Source organism: Sus scrofa, chromosome 2, assembly GCF_054392235.1.
Source record: "Sus scrofa isolate SSC_HxYL_T2T_F1_AM1 chromosome 2, Sscrofa_HxYL_maternal_Yorkshire_Landrace_v2.0, whole genome shotgun sequence".
Taxonomy (NCBI): Eukaryota; Metazoa; Chordata; class Mammalia; order Artiodactyla; family Suidae; genus Sus; species Sus scrofa.
Window position 1 is genome coordinate 158,598,082 of NC_139384.1, and position 20,683 is coordinate 158,618,764.

General features: G+C 42.7%; 1 protein-coding gene across 18 annotated transcripts in view; it reads right to left on the bottom strand.

The window, feature by feature from the left end:
• PPP2R2B (protein phosphatase 2 regulatory subunit Bbeta) overlaps positions 1–20,683 on the bottom strand; it is a 474,608-nt gene that overhangs the window by 259,655 nt on the left and 194,270 nt on the right. For 6 of the 18 annotated variants that reach the window (XM_085009657.1, XM_085009654.1, XM_085009656.1 and 3 more), the window contains one exon: positions 12,750–12,834. In XM_085009657.1, the coding sequence (XP_084865783.1) occupies positions 12,750–12,786 (37 nt within the window). In that variant the 5' untranslated portion in view covers positions 12,787–12,834. 18 annotated transcript variants of the gene reach the window in all.

The following is a 20,683-nucleotide window of genomic DNA, read 5'->3' on the forward strand; positions in this document are numbered from 1 at the left end:
GAGATTACTGAGAGCCATTCCACCATGGATATCTAGCATCTCAGTCTCCCATTTGTTTTCTTTTTTCTTCTACTATATGTATGTATGCATGCATTTATTTATTTATACTGAAGGATAGTTGCTTGGCAGTATTACATTAGTTTCAGGTGTAACACAGAGTGATTCAATATTTTATGCATTACACTCCATTTAAAATTATTACAAAATAATGCTGTATTTCTCTGTGGTATACAGTATATTCTTGTTGCTTATTTATTTTAAACAGAGTATTTGTACCTCTTAATCCCAGGCCACTATTTTCCTCCCCCATTTCCTCTTCCCACTGGTAACCACTCCTCCATTCTCCTTATCTGTGAGTCTGTTTCTGGTTTGGTAAATACATTTGCTTAAATTTTTAGATTCCACATATAAGTGATAACAGAGTATTTGTCTTTCTTTGCCTTATTTCACTAAGCATAATACTCTCTAGGTCCATGAACATTGTTGCAAATGACAAAATTTCATTCTTTTTATGGCTGAGTAATATTACAATGTTTATTTTGTATATATACACACATACATATACATATATATACATACATGCATATGTATGTGTATATACATACACATCTTCTTTATTCATTGATAAAAACTTAGGTTGCTTATTGGAGTGCATATATCTTTTTGAATTAGTGGTTTGGTTTTGTTTTATTTTGTTTTTCAGATAAATACCCAAGAGAAGGATTGCTGGGCCATATGGTAGTTCTAATTTTACTTTTGTGGGGAACTGCCATACTGTTTTCTGCAGTGGCTACCCCAATTTATATTCCCACCAAGAGTGTACAAGGGTTCCCTTTTCTCTGCATCCCTGATGCCTCTTGTTTTTTGTGGACTTTTTGATGATAGTCATTCTGACAGGTGGGAGGTTATACTGTATTATAGTTTGATTTGCATTTCTTTCAAGATTGGTGATGTTGAGCATCTTTTTTATTTAACTGTTGGACATCTGCATGTCTTTAGAAAAAAATGTCTATTCAGGTCTTCTGCCCTTTTTTAAATTGGGTTGTTTTCTGAGAGTGAATTATATAAACTGTTTATATATTATGGGTAGTAACCTCTTATTTGTCATATCATTTGCAAATATTTTCTTCCATTCAGTGAGTTACCTATTCATTTTGTTGATGGTTTCCTTTATTATGCAAAAGCTATCTTAAGCATCTACAAATTTAATGCAATCCTTATCAAAATATCCATGACATTTTCCACAAAGCTAGAGCACATAATCCATTCATGTAGAACCACAAAAGACCCTGAATTGCCAGAGCATTACTGAGAAAAAAAACAAAAACCAAAAACCAAAGCTTGGAGGAATCATGGTCCCTGACTTAAGACTATATTACAAAGCTACAGGTATCAAAACAGCATGGTGCTGGTATGAAAACAGACACACAGATCAATGGAACAGGATAAAGAGCCCAGAAATTAACCTGCATACCTATGGTCAATTAAGCTATAATGAAAGAGAGAAGAATACACAATGGAAAAAAGACAGTTTCTTCAATAACTTGTGCTGGCAAGACTGGACAGCTATTTCTTTGAATTTATTTTTTAATGAAATCAGAACATTTCGTCACACCATATAAAAAACTAAACTCAAAATAAAAAGACACAAATGTAAGACCTGAAATCATAAGACTCCTAGAAGAGAACATAGGCAGAACATTCTTTGATGTAAACTGTAGCACTATTTTATGGATCTGTCTTCTAAGGCAAAAGAAACCAGAGCAACGTCATCACACTATCATTTATGGTTGCCTCCTTTACCAGGTTTTGTTTTGCATCTGCCTTTCTCCTTTACAACCTTGTACACTCCATGAAAGAGCAGGATTGTGTGGAGTCAGCTCACAATTCGCACTCCAGTGTGTAAACCAGAGCCAGTGTGCATATAGTAGCTGTTTCGCTACCCCACAGAGGACATTCAGCAACTATTTATTGAGTGAGAGAAACAGGCAGTTTGAGTATGTGCACTGTGGTCTGTTTCCCACGTGCGTGTATTAAGGCAGAAATGTCTATTAACGTGTTTGGAAAAGATTTCACCAGCAAGTGTAAAGCCAAAAAGATCTTCTGACATAGGTGTTTGAAAGTTGTAGATCTGAGCTATCTAATACAGTTAGCCACAACCCACAGAGGGCTGCTGAGTACTTGAAATGAGGCTGGTCTGACTGTATTATAAAATACACACCAGGCTTTGAAGACAAGGTAAGAAAAAGAATATACGATAAATAATTCATAATTTATCTTGATTACATGTTGAAATAATAATTTATCAATATATTGGTAAACAAAATATGTTACTCAAATTAATGTCATCTGTTTATTTTTTAAATGTGGCTATCAGAAGATTAAAATTATATATGTGGCTGGTATTATATTTCTATTGGATGATGCTGGTGTAGAGCATTTCAGAGTTAATCTGATTGGCTAATGGTTTTAAAAATTATCGATAATGGTGTATAATACCGGTGGGAAATATGTAGGTATTTCAAAATCTCTGCCTAAAATTCTTAATATTATCCTACGTTTTAAAAATTATATGCAGATTATTAGGAAAATACCCAGGCATCACACACTATGATAAATTTGATTCTGAGGCAGAAAAAGATCTTCATAAAATTGTACAGTTGGCATCTGCCATGTTGTGAGACTTCTTTGACTTGATTTCCAGAGTCACCACAACATCTTTTATCTGTTCAAACGAACTGGTCCTTGGTCTCTGTTCCATATTTAGAGTGACTCTAAGAGTACATATTTTAAATCGACCCCAGGATGAAGTACAAATCCTCAATCCCAGTATTCAATTCCCGACATAATTCTGGCCCTGCTTAACCCCCCTCCCTACTCCTTAAACCGCACGCGCCAGCCATTCTCAACTCTCGCCGTTTCCATAAAGGTGCCAAGCTGAAGAAAACTTGTGGACCTTTCTTCCTTCTTCTAGAGCCTACCCCCTTCACCCTTCTTTGATCTGATCAACTCCTATCCTGTTGTCAGTTTGGGTTTAGAGAGGACCCCTGTGTCTGGTGTGTAGGATTCAGGGAAGGGCATCTTCCTGGCCCCCAGGAACTTTTCCTTGCTGCTGCCCCTGTCACTGGTGACTGAGGGTTTATGACATGGAAGGCATGTGCTCCATGCTATCCCAGCAGGTCTCCCCAGAAACCTGGGAGCCAACAGCCGCAATGGACGCTTGCATTTACCAAGCACAGGGTGCCAGGACTTGTCCTAAGCACTTCACATAGGAGATCCCAGACCTTAGGACCACTCTCTGGGTAGTACTATTATTATCCCATTTACTGATGAGAAGCTAAAGCCCAGAGTTTAGCAAATCACCCAGCTCTGTAGCTGGGGGTTTGACCTCACCATCTATATTGACTCACGGCAGGTTTTATCACCACTTAAGAGACAAGAAATCAGATCAGAGGGTCAAGTCAACTGCCCCAAGTGGTCAAGTCAGGATGCGCAGGACCAGTCAGATGCCCCATTGTCTCTCCCCGTCTGTACATCCTCTTTTGTTGTACTTGTATTACAACTGCCTACTTGCTTATTGGCTTCCCTCACTAGGCGGTAAGCTTCTTACTCTTTAAACAGTTTTAGATTTACAGAAAAATTTAAACAAATAGACTAGAGAATTCCCTGATACCTCTTGTGGAATTTTTCCTATTATGAACATCTTATGTTAGTGTAGCACATTTGTTATAATTAATAAGCCAGTATCGATATGTTATTATCAGCTAAAATCCATAGTTTAATTCAGTTTTGACAGACCGTCCCTTTCCTGGTCTAGGCTCCCTTGTGGGACACTATGTTGCACGTAGTTTTTACGTCTCCTTAGGCTCCTCTCCTTGAGACAGTTCCTCAGACTTTCCTGGCTTTGGTAGCCATCGTCGTTTTGAGGAATAAGATCGGGTGGTAGGATGCCTATGTGTTGGAACTTGTCTGATGTTTTTTTCCCCGATCGAAAATCACAGCGGTAAAGTGCCATTTTCATCACATTCCGTAAAGAGTGCCTACAATCAACATGAATTATGATGGTTCATGGGAGTTTTGATCACCAGCTCAAGTAATGTCTGCGGGGTTTCTCCTCTGTAAAGTTACTCTTCCTGCCCCTCCCCGCTTTCCCTAAGCTTTCCTCTTTAGAAGAAGCCTTTATGTGTAGCGCACACACAAGGAGTGGGGAAATATGCCCATGTGCTATGCTCCTCGAGCCTGGGTCATCTGCATAATTGATGTGGCATTCTGCATGGGAGGTTTCCTCTTCTCTCCCATTTATTAATGTATTTAATTTTTTATTTATGTCAGTATAGATTCCTGGATATTTACTTTATCCTTTGGAATATAATCCAATACTACTGTTTTTTGTTTCTTTGTTTTTTCTCAAATTATTTCACTTGAGCCATTGGAAACTCTTTCTATGGGCTCCCATGTTCCTCTGACACACTTTCATCTATTTCTTTTTTTGATGACTTCCTTACATTTTGGCACTGTAAGGGACTGACCTCATCTCATGTATTACCTTCTCCAGGCCCAGAATCAGGTATTTCTCCAGAAATCCCTGGATCCTATTATAGGAGAATGGGTTTTAGACATCAGTGTCTGGGTGAGAGTTGGGCCTATGGCTACTGGAGTGTCATTTTTTAGGTTGTCTCAGCCGACACAGAAAGAACTCTGTGTATGTATGCAAGCCTATATATATAATACACACCTATCAGTATTCCCCTGTGTAATCACATGTACCTCTAAAAGCCATCCAGCAGTGCTTTCTGATGTCTCTAACTTTAATTCATTACCATGTGGATCATTCTAACCCCTGTCCTTGCCCTTGAGAATTTATCTGTAAACTCTCACTCCAACAGTGGGCAATGACTCTAAGCTTCTTCTATTAATGAAATTCTTATTCATGGCTGGACCCCAGGTATAGTGCTTGACACATACAATACACATGTTGACTTAACTGCCGAGTTTACCCAATCATTTCAATTCTAGGGACTGCAGATGAATTTGCTAGTGCTACCCAATGTGAATTTCAAAGCCTAAAATCACGACAACTTATTAGGGCAAGAGTACAAGAGGCTGCACCAACAAAGGTCTCATTTAAGTGTGTTTATTCCACTCCATGAAGGGAAAATGACAGTAATACATCTCAGCTACACAAATAGGATTCAGGCTTCCCTGAAAAGGATTAAAGTGGTGTACAATGGTTTGTTTCTCCACAGCAATTTCCATTTATTAAAATAGATACTAGGCATAATCATCGTCACAACGGAGCTCCCACCCTGTCTAATGTCTTAATATGTGTTCAAAGTCCCTGACAAATAGAGTCTAATCCGCACGGCTTTGTGCCTAAGTGGAGGATCACGCTAACAGCACAGCAGAAAAACCAATCTCACACGTCTGGGAAGGAAAATGAGACCTGCAAGCAGCCTCTGAAGGCGAAGGGTAAAGGACAAAGCAGAAGATGCCCCATCGGTGCATCAGCTGGAAGGGTAATGGGCGCTAATGTGACGCTCTGCCTTAATGATGCTTACGTACGTTCAGGTAGGTGTGCGCGTGTGATATGGAGGAGACGAGAGGTCTGTCTTATGCCTGGAGGAGCACGTCTTGAGTCCATTGGTTGGGGACGGGCTATACACGGGGACTGGCTCACACAGGCACGGGTTATGCAGGTTCTGCGTCAGTTTCATAGGACCAAGTCACTTGGCTCCGTCCATCTATCCTGGTTTGTTTCCATTCTGTCCTTTATACAGAAGCCAGGATGATCTTTGTGAAAAGCAAACCTGGTCACTGTTCCACACCTTCCCTGGCATTAAGTATTTTAACATATACTTTGACGCCCGGGATAAAAAGCAACACGCTTGAGGTGCTGCAGGATGCAGTTTCTGCCTAAGGCCCACTTTATGAGAACTCAAGCCCCATGGGTCTCCCTTCCCTTCTCTGAACACACACCCTCTTGAGTGCTACTACCACAACCCCACGGCATCTCCGCTTCCACAGAGTTATCGCACACTGTTACTATGGCTTCAGGAGCCGCCTCTGCCACCTGCACCCCAGCTGACGGCAACGCCAGGTCCTTAACCCACTGAGCAAGGCCAGGGGTTGGACCTGTGTCCTCATGGATGCTAGTCGGGTTCGTTACCACTGAGCCACAACGGGAACTCCTGGCTTCGGGATTTAGACCAGTTACCTCTTCGGCAGGGACGCTTTCCCTGTCCCGGTCACTCACAGCACCACCCACTGTTCCTCAGCAGTGCCTGTCAGTTACAATCTTACACTTACCCCTGTTAGTCTTTGATGGATGTACTGCCCCAGAGGGCCTCCATGCTCCTGGCACCTAAGCCCAGGCCTGAACACACATGAGCATCTACTGAAGCAAGGCGTGAACAATGGCCACACCGTCCACCCACCACTGCCAAGACCTTCCTGAACATCAAAGCTCCTCTCTGGATTCTGAAGATGCTGTGCCACTTCACCTCAGAAATTTGAGTCATCACTCTTGTGATGAGTATCAGAAGTATCACCAGTTGGCTCTAGCAGGGTCTCCAAGAAATAGGAAGCCCCTTTTATCACACGGGTCATTAATGCTCTGAAATAGATATTATGTGGAAGTGGACATAAGCGGATGGAAAAAAAGCAGTCCTATCCAGAACAGCTCAGCTATAGTGCCGACCAGCTACGAGCCCTAATTCTTTTTTTTCTTTTTTGTCTTTTTAGGGCCACACCCAAAACATATGGAAGTTCCCAGGCTAGGGGTCGCATCAGAGCTATAGATGCTGGCTTATGCCACAGCCACAGCAACACCAGATCTGAGTCATTTTCGACTTACACCTGAGCTCAAGGCAACACCGGATCCTTAACCCACTGAACAAGGCCAGGGATCAAACCTGCGTCCTCATGGATGCTAGTCAGATTTATTTCCACTGAGTCATGATGGGAACTCCTACTTCTTCTTCTTTTTTTTTTTAATCATGATTTTTATGTTTTTCCATTATAGCTGGTTTACAGTGTTCTATCAATTTTCTACTGCATGGCATGGTGACCCAGTTACACATACATGTATACATTCTTTTTTCTCACATTATCATGCTCCATCCTAAGTGATTAGCCATAGTTCCCAGTGCTACACAGCAGGATCTCATTGCTAATCCATTCCAAAGGCAATAGTCTGCGTCTATTAACCCCAAGCTCCTAATCTATCCCACTCTCTTCCCTTTGGCAACCACAAGTCTATTCTCTAGCAATCCCACTCTTGGGCATATATCCAGACAAAACTTTCCTTGAAAAAGACACATGCACCCGTATTGCAGCACTAGTCACAATAGCCAAGACATGGAAACAACCCAAATGTCCATTGACAGGTGATTGGATTAAGAATATGTGGTATATATACACAATGGAATACTACTCAGCCATAAAAAGGGACCTCCTAGTTCTTAAGTCATTTTGCTTTATTTTCCCAAATCCCAAATGCTACCGTCAATTTTCACTCTCTTATTATTGTGCCTAGATTTCATTCCACAAATACTGACTGAGAATACTTATGATTCATCAGGAGCTGTTTTAGACCCTGGGTTAAATGCTGAGCAAGAGACATGCGGTTCTTACCTTCGAGGGGAGGAGGCAGCCAACACAGACTGAATGGCCCTTCAGGTGAGTGAATTTCAGGTGAGTGTGTGGTTAGTGATGATGAGGAAAGAAGCCGTGTTCTATGTGAGGTCATTCCCATTGTTTTGGCATGATCTCAAGTGATCAAGGCCACACCAGGATAAGCTCCATCATCATTGCTCTCTAGTATCAAGTATATCAGTGTTCCCACTTGATGAAGGATGAAAGGATTTGATGTTTTAAGGTCACAGTCTCCCAGAAGGATTTGTATGTCTTTACTTCCTCAGGTTAAAGAAAAGATTAGGGAAGACATAAGGTGTATCTTTTCTAAGGAGTCATTATAATCCCTCAAAATCTCCAGTGCCAGTTTTGATGTACCCCGAAGGAACAAAGTGCCTCTCTGCTCTCAAAAGATGCCTGTGTCAATAGGGCATCAGTTTCATGCCAAGAGAGTGTTCACCAGGTGATCAGCACTGCAAGGAGTGGTTACAGTCAGAAAATTTTGGAGACATTGTGGAGAGATTGTAAATTCTGCAAAGATTGAATCAAGACGCTCTTGAAAACCACGACAAAACTTAAGGCCTGAGGTGGATGGGGTCTGGAGTATAACTAACCCTCAAGAATTATGTGTGAAATGTTTCCTGAATGGATGGTGATACTTGGAGAAAAATCAGCAAGCTGAAGCCTGGGACAAGAGCAGAGCAAAAGAGGAAAACTAGTGTTTGAAGGGGCTTGCTCGGCAAGAGGAAAAGCCAGAGAAAGGGCACCAGAACAGTATTCTCTTCGTTCCCTTTTAATGAAGATGCTAGACTTGAGAGGGGTCAGTCAGGAAGCTGGAAGACTCTAGGGAGCACAAAGTGGCATCCCCAAGGCCCCACAGCATAGACTAATGCTCCCACCGCCATCTCCAATGGAAAAGAACAGTCAGCGGGTTAATAAATTCTTCTGTTTACACCCCTGAACAAATAAACTAATTGCGTCTATTTTTAACCTAACAAATCATAGCTTGATTACAGGTCATTAGTGACCATTAATACATGAAACTGTTTGCATTTCACGAGTATAGCTGAATTACACAGTCTTGCCTTTCACATTAGCTCAATCAAGCTTCTGAAGGGGACTCCCCTCCCCTTGCCTTATCGGGGGCCTCAAGCGGGACTTAAACAAACTAACAATTAGTCTCTGGAATGGAACTATGATGCAGAAGAATTCCTTATTTTAATTCACTGCTGATCTCAAGATTTTAGATTACAACCAGCCACTCGCTTTGCAGCGGAGACACGGTCTTTGTGCCCAGAGTTTGCACCTGCCTCTCTCATGATCGTTCTCACTTATTCGCAATGATGGATGCCTTATCCGCTGGCCAACAACACGGACCTGCCTGTGTGATACTAATGCAGACAGTCCTCAATTCCCAACACCATGGACCATGGCTGACTAGATGCAGAAAAGTGCCAGCAGCACGCTGGGGACTGTCAAACACCAAGGTGATAGGAACAGAGTCTATTTGGCGCAAGAGGGAAGGCAAGGTAGATTTTGTATATATATAAAGACGTCTTTGGATTATCCATATGAGAAGCCAAGATCGTGAAAAAGAATTGGCCAATTGCCAAGCCTCCATTTCATTTTGTGCTGAGCAGTTGTGGGGTGATGAACAGAGATTAATGATCTCAGAGATGTTTGAGACTTTCTAACATAACAGTTGTCATTTGGGAGCAAATCCATGGTCCATCTCATCTAAAGTTCTGTGCCTTCCAAAAACATCTCCCAGGGGATGTCACTTTTAACAGCTCAAGTGCCAGGGCCAGGGAATCAGACGGGTTGTGAACAAGACGAGTAACGGCAGCCCATATATCACTGAAACCGTTTTTACCTTTTCTTTCTTTTTCTTTTGCCACACCCATGGCATGGGGAAGTTCCTGGGCCAGGAACTGAACCCGTGCCAGAGCGGTGACCCGAGCTGCTGCAGGGACAATGCCAGATCCTTAATCTGCTGTGCCACAAGGGAACTCCCCATTTTTACCTTTCACTCTAGGCTGGCTACCGAGCCTCAGTTCACGTGTACAATGACAGTAGAGAGTTCCACGCAGTTTAAAAAGCTCTTTCAAACGAATTATCCCACTCAGCTAGCAGCCCTGTGAAAGACTGTGAACAGCAGAGTCATGGTGGAAAATGTGGGCTCTAGAGTTCACTTCTGTTTTAAAATCCTGGCTTTTCCACTGACTAGCAGGGCAACCTTGAGCAAGCTATACTGCCTTTCTAAATTTCACTTTTTGCATCTGTAAAACTGAGATGATAGGGGTGCCTACCTCAAACAGAGACTGTCAAACTCCAACAGGTCATAAACGCATGGAGGGCGTTTCGTATACTAAAACGTGGCGCCTGGTAGGTGCACAGGACATGTGACCGCTATTGCGTATTTTTCTCCTCCTGGCCCCCTCACCACCCGTCAGAGCCACCCTCTCTGCCACAAAGTCAAAGTCAAAGTCACCATCCCCCACATCTCCAAGATCGGCTTTTCTAAAGTCAGTCAACTCCACAATAAGTCAAGTGGGACTGACCCATTCTCTTCTGATCGTACACCACCTTCGCCACCTGAAGCGCTTCATCCTGCTTCTCTTCCCTTTGCTCCTCCCCATCCCTCAGGTCTCGGCTTGGCCATCTTCTCCTTCCTTGCGAGCCTGACTCTGAGCTATCTTCCGCCTTCTCACAGCCCCTTGTCATGCCCACATCACAGAACTGCTTGTATTACATAATCGCTGCCCGTTGGCCCGTCTGTGTCCCCCACTGGGCTCTGAGTTCCTTAGCAGGAGAGTCCAAGTCTGCGGACTCTGCTTTCACATCCCCAGTACGAAGCACAGCACCAGGCATGTGGTAAGTGCTCAGCAAACACTTAATAAAAGGCTATATGGCAGACTCCTTTTGTATCAACTTGGTGCCACAGTTAGTATTCCTTAGAGCACAATTTGCGCCATTAGAGATGGTCACACATGGCTTCATGCCTTATACTGCTATTGCCAATCTTACCCTCTCATTGAAAACTCAGGCCCATCTTAACCAAATTCTAATGGAGTCTATTTCTGAAGAAAGCCATTTAACTTGTGAAAATAAAGCCTTGGATGGCACTTACATTATGTTAATACACACACATGCATTTCATTCCTCCCGCTAATTTATCACGCAGCTATGCGGTTTAGCATTTGGAAAAGGGCACCGTCTCCTTACTTTGAAAGTGTTTTTCAGCAACATTTGGACTTGATGAGACATGGAGAAAAGCTGGTATTCATCCTCGCTGTTCTCCCTCAAAACAAGCACTTAAAATTCTCACTCTGAATGCCTTCTCCCTCCCAGCGTTAGGGCTTTAGGACACTTTGGGTCTGACATGATGCAGACTCAGAAAACCATGGCAAAATGACCACATTCTTCAGTCTTTCTTTTTTTTTGTCCCTCTTGGAGGAGATGTAGGGCCTAAAAGTTGGAAATGCCAGGGTAACCCTCTCAAAGTCCAACTAGTCTTATCTCGGTAAAGTCCTGTCCCTGAGGACTCAGCACATAAGACCCAGCCCTCCAATCAATACCGTATGACAGTGCATTGAAAATGTGACTTGGTTGGTAGGAATGAAAGCGAGGTCCATTGAAATAACTATGGATATAAACCCTTATCAAACTAGGTAAGACAGAAAAATGTAGATTTTTCTATAGCAAGGAAAGAACTCAACTCCACCTCACCGTCACAAACACCCCAAGGCAGTATTTAAAAACAAACCCTGCCCGCTTATTACCTGATTTTTTTTTTTTTTTTTTTTGTCTTTTTGCTATTTCTTTGGGCCGCTCCCGCGGCATATGGAGGTTCCCAGGCTAGGGGTCGAATTGGAGCTGTAGCCACCGGCCTACGCCAGAGACACAGCAACGCGGGATCCGAGCTGCGTCTGCGACCTACACCACAGCTCACGGCAACGCCGGATCGTTAACCCACTGAGCAAGGGCAGGGACTGAACCCGCAACCTCATGGTTCCTAGTCGGATTCGTTAACCACTGCGCCACAACGGGTACTCTTATGACCTGATTTTTAAAAGCATGTTACGAAATATGATCTGCCTGGAGTTGACATAAACATATAAAGCTAAGGCTGCTCAATTCCCTTGGGACACCAATCCTTATCCATCAATTTATGGAAACTATGCATCAACATATAAACATACTAGAAATATAGACATCTGCTCTTTGTTTCCTTCTCCGGTTAAGTCGCTGATCACTTTTCTCATTTCGTTTCCCTACCATAAATCTTTATTTGGAAACTTCTTTCCCCACTCCTTCTCTTCAGAGGAGCTCTTCTCTCTTGCACGTCTTACTCTTTGCTTGGTCTCAGCGTTCCTACCTACTTCTGCTACACACTCCACCTCAAGGGAAAATCTCTGATGATTCTTTCTCAAGTAAAAATATATAGATCTTTAGCCCTAAATTTTATTTTCCAGGGTCCCCCAAACAGCCAAATATGGAGGCTGTAAAGGTCAAGAATCTGCCTGCACAGTTTCGAGAAGTGAGTAAAAGCAAGCCAACAAAATCTTCATGCTCCCTCCTCCAAATCAGATGGGATTATGAGTTACGCCGAAAAGGATTTTAAATATTTAATACAGGTTAGATGTTACTGTCTTTCCTACGTACGGATTTCTCGGTCTGCTGTCTAATTCAAAGTTACCCATTCGGGGACACCATTCTTCATCATCAACAAAGTGAGAAGCCCGTGTTGCCTTTCTTCACCTGCTGACCCCAACCCTGTCTTTGTTGGAGCACTTAATGCATCTGTCTGCATAGTTCATATACCTCCCTAGCATCTATAAATCAGGGTCTATTCTTATCTAGCCTAATCCCTCTCTCCTGGTTAATTTCTTGGTTAATCATTATTTCTCTTTGCTGTGTACTAACACATTCCATCAAAACACGTCCTCAGTTCTTAAAACAGTGACTCAACGATGCTTCCTATCAACGCGTTCTCTTTTGAATGTGAAGGAAGGGATTGGGGTCCTACAGAACCACTTTTAAGCAATGGGAACCATTCAACACGTCCATACTGCTATTTCACTAAGAATAGTAGGTATAAATAATAAGACTAATACCTTTGTTTCCATAGGTGCTTTCATCTGGATAATTCATGCTTCATTATTGTGCCACTATTCTCTGTCTTGGGTTCTCCCTTGGGTCCTGTGACAAACACGGTTTTCAGATCCAGACTCCAGGACGTAGTGAAGCGTCAACGTTTGTTAACATACACAGATGCTTTCCACACTCCCCAGGTCCCCTCTATGATCTTTGTGCGAGGTTGCTCCTGGCCTGTCAAAATCCAGACTAATAAGGTGATACCACAACACCACAAAACCCACACTACAAAGCCTCTCCGTGCTTCAGGCTCCTCCACAGGAAGTGGGCTGCCTTCCGGCTTTGGAGAGCAGTGGTTATCAACGTGTGGCTGTGGAGCAGCAGCGGCAGCATCACCTGGGAAACCACCAGACAGTAAACTTCCACAGCCCACCCCAGACCTCTTAAACTAGAAACTCTGTGGGGTGGCGGGGGGGGGGGGAGCCTTGCAATTTGCCTTTAACAGACGCTTCAGGTGAGTCCAATGATGTTAAAATGGAAAACACGTGCAAGAGGGCGTCTAGGGAGTTTTGAGGAAGCTCTTGGTTAAGAGACTAACTTCACATAGTTAAAGAGGGTCAAGTTTTTGAGGTAAGTCTTCAGAGTGTAGGGCTAGGAGCAATGGGTAAACCATAGAGTCTGTGCTGATATGCACAACAGCTTTAAGGAACTGGAACTCTTCGGAAGCAGAAGCAAGTCATTTGACTAATTGGAAGAGGCTCCCTTCCTCTCACAGTGTTCAGAGATATAAGATTATATACCCGTGGTATCTCTGAATAAGGCAATACAAGAAGAAGTGCTAAAATAAAAAAGATTTTTTTTTAAAAAAACAGTGAGATTAAATCTTAGTAGGAAGCTTCAACATACCACTAACCTAGAAAGACCGGTTTGTAATTAATCTATTATCTTTAATTTTTTAATATTTCAAAGCTATTACCTTTAAAAACCATCTTACCGATGGTGCCTTAAAGGAGATAATGGAAGTTCACTTCCAAATGCTTTATTTGATTTTAAGGAAAGGCCAGTGGTTGGCTTAGACTCTCACAAGATTCCATTTATTATTATAAGTGATTATGATATTTATTATTTAGGGGGAATCAATCGCCAGCAGCCAGAACTAATACTAGATCAAAGGTTAAAGTTGGGGTTTTAACTTATTTCTTCTCTGTTTTGTAATCAAAATAACCATCTTTTAATGGGAATGATGCTGCTCTAGGACATTTGGATAAGTGAACTAATATTAATGAACATACAACCTAACATTATTCAGCTGTTATTACATAGTAGGCACCTGTGTCTGTTCTGAGCACATTACCTACACTGCAGCCCTTAATACAGCAACCTCAGGAAGTTAAGCATTGTTAGCTTTATTCTATAGTGGGGACCCCTGGGCTGAGAGAGGTTAAATCGCTTGCCCAAGTTCACAGAACCAGCAAGTGGTGGCGTCAGGAGACAAACCCAGTGGTTTCCAGAGTCAGCGTTCTTAATCATTTGAGAATATCTTTTTCAAGTATAATACTGAACTGTAGGGGTTTGGAGGGCAGAAAGGATGCTTGGCCCAGTGAAAATAATGCTTATGACCATTTAAGGCTTCTGGAAATGCTAACGACAACCAAACAACCATTTAATAAAGGTTCAATCAGAGAACTAACCATGGAAATCTACTGTTTCGCTCAAACCTTGCAACGAGCGTAGAATGCAGTTACTGTTACTGTCCTGCTTTTACATATGGATAATTTTAATTGGAGGATTTGAGTAATAAGCCCAACTTCTTACCAGAATATACTGCTCACATCATAAAAGGTAAATAAAGCAAAATATGTACAGAGCATGTAGAAAACACAGTTGGAGTTCCCATCGTGGCTCAGTGGTTAGCGAACCCAGCTAGCAACCATGAGGACTTGGGTTCAATCCCTGGCCTCGCTCAGTGGGTTAAGAGTCTGGCATTGCTGTGAGCTGTGGGGTAGGTCATAGGTGCGGCTTGGATCCCGCGTTGCTGTGGCTCTGGCGTAGGCCAGCAGCTGCAGCTCCGATTGGACCCCGAGCCCGGGAATCTCCATATGCTGCGGGTGTGGCCCTGAAAAGACAAAAAGACAAAAAAACCCACAAAACCCCCACAGTTAATGTAACTTTCTTGCCCTTATGTCATGTTTCCAGGGATAAGAATCGTGTTGGCGATGATCAATCCATGGACTTTCTTACCTATTCTTCTACTTGTTCCAAATGGCAGGTATTTGTGAGTTAGATATTTGGGTGCAGTATGCAGTCCTGAAATAGAACTAAGTCCAGTGGCTTCTCCACATCTTTATCATCACCAAACTCCACCTCTTTTAGGCTTGTACCACTGGCCAGGAGTATGGCCTCCACACCTGCCTTTTGGCAACAGTAACAATGAATGACCTTAGCAATGAGACATAGCCCACCCCAAAGCCCAGCAACCCAAGAGCTGTGGCAGGTCACGATGCTCTACCCAAGGAACCTTGTGCTAAGGAGGTAGGTGGCCAGCATCTTACAGAGAGGGTCAGTAAAGATGCATACTTTCCCCCCAAGCTGAAAGATTTCATCTAGTTTTTCAATGAAAATTGATTTATTTAGTCTTCTAATATCATGGGAAGAGCTCTGTTTTAGGAATCAGAATCTCTGGACCTCAGTCTTGTCTCCACCACAAACCAGCTACATGATCGTGGGTAAGGTGATTTCACCTCCACCGGATCTGTGTTCTCCATGAGGAAATGCTACGAAATAAAACTTATCCAAATTTTTGTGCATAGCAGATGAGAGCTGTGAAAATGCTTTGCAGAAATTCAAAACCCTATCAGAAGTGTTAAGTTGGGATTATTGCTATTTTTTTTATGTAACTGCTTCCTTGCCTAAAATTTGGCCACTCACACACCAACCTGGTTAGCCAAGTTGGTTGACTGATAGACCAAATTGGAAGGCAAGAGGAAGAGGGAGTGTTTGAAATGGATAATTATCGGCTGTACCAAAGACATCCATGGAAATATTTGCTCAGTCGTTTTGGTGGTTAGGAGGAATTCATTTTCAAAAGCCTTACTTCTCTATAAGTTTCTCAGATCCCTAGATCAGTGGACATTCCTATGAAATAGGCTGAGGAACCTTTCCTGGCAAGCAAAAAGGATGACCACTAAACCATCATGTCGCTAAATAAGACAGAGACACGGAGACAGGCGGCTCAGCGAATGCGGGCTCCAGACATTTTGCCAAAGACACCTTGGGAGTCCTACTCAGATTTCAAGGTTGTAGGATACCCACCCTCGCCTGTCTACACCGGAGGGTAGAATTTAGCCTATGTGTAGATTGCTTGGGACAGCAGTGAAAGGAGACAGTGAGAAGGGCATTTTTATGCAAGTGGGAGGAAAAAAAATCCCTCTGGAGTTAAACCTGGAGAGACGAATAAAAGATAGGGCTACTGATTGTTTTTGCATCTTATTGGGAGGATTCAACCAAGAGGTTCAAGAGGGAAGGGGTAAAAATCAAGGAAACAATGTCTTTGGTGCCCTCACCTTTACTTTAGACCCTGGTCTCCCCTTAAGATATCCAACAGGTTAAAATGGCTTTGTGATGTGACACCATCATCCCGCTTCTCCTAGTATAGCCCTTAAAACATTTTGTGGTTAACGCGAACAGATAAAATTTAAAGTTTAAGTTTTCGAGAGTTCTTGTCGTGGCGCAGGGGAAATGAATCCGCCTAGGAACCATGAGGTTGTGGGTTCGATCCCTGGCCTTACTCAGTGGGTTAAGGATCCGGTGTTGCCATGAGCTGTGGCATAGGCTGGCAGCTACATCTATGGTTAGACCCCTAGCCTGGGAACCTCCGTATGCCACAGGTGCAGCCCTTAAAAAAAAAAAAAAAGACAAAAGACCAAAAAAAAAAAAAAAGTCTAAGTTTTCCGTAGGCTGGTTTTGGGGAAGGTAAATTCATTTTTTTCCAAATCACTGGTTGTAAGGTCATAAAGCCAGTGGCTTGATTAGTCCCACAAACTCTGGCCTTAGGTCATCTTTACCAAAGCAATGACGGGGAAGGAAACCAAGGGTCCTCCGACGTAAGCCCTGCCCAAGGTCCCAACACCAAGATCGTCTCCTGAGTGGGTGGTGGGATTCTCCTGCCCCCGTTTCCCTGATAAAGCACACCTACACCAACAGCCACGCCGCACTACCCTGCGTTGACCAGCTGCCCCCCCCCACCCTGTGCAGACCCTCCCCAGGGGGTGTGGTTGTCACTAATCCACTGATTAAACATTTGAAGACTGGCTTTGGCAAAACATGCCAGAAATTCCTTCAGGGTAATTAAAACCACATTCTGTGTCAATAAACACAGACTGTGAGATCCTTCGTGTGCAGAGGGACTGGCTCTGACCCATGGGCTCTAGGACATATTTTCTTGGATGGCTTTTCCAGCATTGCAACTGATTTTCACTGACGCATTCAGACCTTTATCCAGCCCCCTTGTGACATGACTGGCTGAGCTCAGCGAGTTCATGTTACCTTTATTGTTTAAGCCAAGACACAGGACCAAAGGGGCCCTGAACCTAAGGGCCAAGCTCACCGCCAAAGCCCTTTCATGAAGACCTACAGGTAAGAGTGCTGGAGTGGGATTCTTGTTACAGAATTTGACAGGTACTGACTAGTGCCCACTTATTACTACTCTTCCAGGGTTCAAACTGACTTTCATTCGAAGAATTATTCATGTGACTTCAACGTAAAAAGAACAACCAACTCAGGTGAATATTTACCTGAGTAAGTATCTATCTACACTGATAGCTAGAAACTTGTTCTTTGCATATAGGGGAAAACCCATAAATTATTTTTCACCACAATGACAGCTTTATAGTTTTTAATATGTAAACAATGCATAGACTTATTAAGAACTGTCATACATTAGAAAATATACAGATAAACAGAAAAATTACTAAAAATTTCATCAACCTGAGATAACCATCATTCATGGTTCGGAGGCCATTTCTGCTCATTGAATTTTTTATCTACACACATAGAAACTTATAAAAGAGTAGTCATACTGTACACACTCTGTTTGTCATGGATGTGGTGACCTTTACTTTTTTAATAGTATTCTGTTGCTTACTTTTCTCTTCCATAACCAATGTTAATGACATTTTATGTACTTTTTTCATACTGATATCATCATATATCCTCATATACAGCTTATGGCATGAATAAGGTTTTAGTTCCTCAATCAGTAATTGCTGAATGATTAAGGAGTAAAATGAAAGAACAAACATAACAAAATGAATGAAGGAGTAAATACATAGTGGGCTGTGCTCTTAATTAGCTGGTACAATTGCCAAGAGATTGCAAAAATCATGTAACACATCTTTTGACATCTCCCCTGAATCTTTAAGTACGAGAACCTGGCTTGAACATGTTTAGAGGGAGCTCCAAATGTAACCTCCCACGTAAAGAATACATAACTGGCTGCTGCCCTAACTCCAAGGACAGAATCAATTCATTCTCAAGCTCAAATCCAGCTCAAAAACCATTTACTAAGTGCCTGTACGCCAAGCACTGCGCTGTCCTCTGTAGGATAAAGGATTGAATGTGTGTGATGGTTGCTTTCCCTCTTTCTTTTCAGTTGAGGTGGGGGGTCCGATTCAGGGTCACCTCTTTCTAGCAGGCTGTCTAAACTTGGACCTCAGTTTTCACATCCATAAAAGGGGGATAGTATCTATCCATCCCAGGACTGTTAAGATGAAAGAATTCAAGGAATTCAGGAGAAAGGTCCTGGGAAAATGTGGACGGGAGTCTGGCCATGCAGGTACCAAGGTAGGTGTACTTAGAGGAGCAGGGAAGCAGGGGTGGCCTGGGGTAGTGAGGACCCAGCACAAGCCAACCTGCCTGGCCTGAAGATCAGTTAAGGGAGGCTCAAGGCGATGAGGGAACAGCCAGGGAACAGTCAAGTTTACAAGCACAGAAGAAATTTGAGAACAGACTAATCTCCTTAAGGGGTCAAACAAAAGGAGGAAAATGTGTTTTGCCTTTCCAGCGTGTGCCAAGGTCTAGATCAAGGCCATCCGTATGAGTGACTCAAAGGCCAGTAACTGGGAAAAGGAAAAACCTGGCCTGCGCGACGGGCTTCAATCCAAGTTTCTTTGACTTACAGGAAAAATTCTGATCAGAAAATTTCCATCTCAAATTGTGCTGAGGAAGCTTAGAGACTGAGTAAGCATGTTGGCAGCAGCACAGTATGATAATCAGACTCCTTCTGAATTTTTCACCATAGTGCACAGAGTTCTTCAGGTCCTGCGAAGACCTTAGAACGTTTTTGATCTCTGACCCTGCAAGGGGTCAGAGAACCCATAAGGAAATATACCTTGTTCACAAATGGAATTGTACCAAAACCTTTCCCCCTACGTCCTGCCAGGAAACCAGAGGGTTCTGACTTCCAAATCATAAAGCATCGTATGATACTGTCACCCAGGCTAATCCTACAGATTCCAGGATGGGATTTGGTACTTATCATTGCAAGAAACGCGGGTTGGAAGCACTGAACTGTCCCAGTCTCTTGTGTCAAGCTCAGGGTTCCAGAGCAGCTCCTCTCCCCTCTGTCATATCTCCTCTTTTTAAACTAGCACCATTGCTGAGTTCCTGGAAGCATGTCTCCAGTTATCTGTGCTGCCCTAATCAAAACACTCTCACTCCATCCCACCTGCCCTGGGTGCCCAGACAGCAAAGAAAGGAGATGAGAACTGGAGGTTAACATTGCAATCTCAAATCAGCATTGAAACTTGAGGTTTCTTGAGGCTGTTTTGATACTTTTTGTCCTCCGAGAAAGCAACTGGATCTACTACTAACCACCATAAACCTTTATCCGTTCAACTGTCTGTCCAGCCAGCCAGCCAGCCAGCCAGGCATGTATCCTTTATTTTTACCTACTGAACACTTAGGTCACAAACTGTGTAGCACTTTTAATACTTTATAAAATTTTAAATAAAACTTTCAAAGAATTTAGTATTCTCGCTGCAATATCTCAAGATAGTTCAGAGGGAGAAAAATGCCCCAAAGACTCAAGCCAAATAAACTGAGACTTCAGAATGACTCCCAACTATAATCCCTGAAGACTGCTGAAATGCAGACAGCCAACACACAGCTGACTCTTGAACAACATGGGTTTGCACTACACGGTTCACTTACACATGGATATTTTTTAAGAGCAAACACTAGTGCACCACACAGTCCATGCATGGGTAGCTGAATCCGTGGATAAAGAGGAACCCTGAGTATGGCAGGCCAACTATAAATTACACCTAATTCAGCTCCAAGTTCTTCAAGGGACTGAAAATCCCTCACTAAAAATGTAATCCCAGTGGTAGTTTCTAAGCCTTCTACCTTTCATTTCCATCGAATCATGCTCCCAATTTTTGGAGGAAAATTAGAGAAGTTTGGAAATCTTGAGCTAATGATAGTTGCAGTCTGGTTTTCTCAGATTTATCTGAGTTCAGATTGCATTTGATCACATATATTATTAACAAGAAAAAGTTAACATAGCTTTCAGAAAAGTCAGATTTGAACTCCACAAGAGGCTAGCTCATTAAACAACCATACTGGCTGTCATACTGGGTGAATCACTCTTTGAAATTACCTACTCACCAGTTTGAGGAAAATTAACATTTCTGGGTCACCAGGTTCCATGAACTTAGCTACTGCTGATGCCCTGGAACCAGGAAAGTCATTTTATTTAATACAGGTGGGTGCCTAAAGCCCGGAGAACAAGCTTCTTGGTCAAGTCTTTAATAGCAGCAGCTGAGCACTGAGCTTGCCTCCCCTCTAGGAAGAGTGAAAGAACTTGGGGCTTTAAGGAAGGACAGATCAAATTAAAGCTCAACGGTTACGCCTTTATGAATTTTTTTCTGCTTTTCACTTCACATAGTCTCCCTGA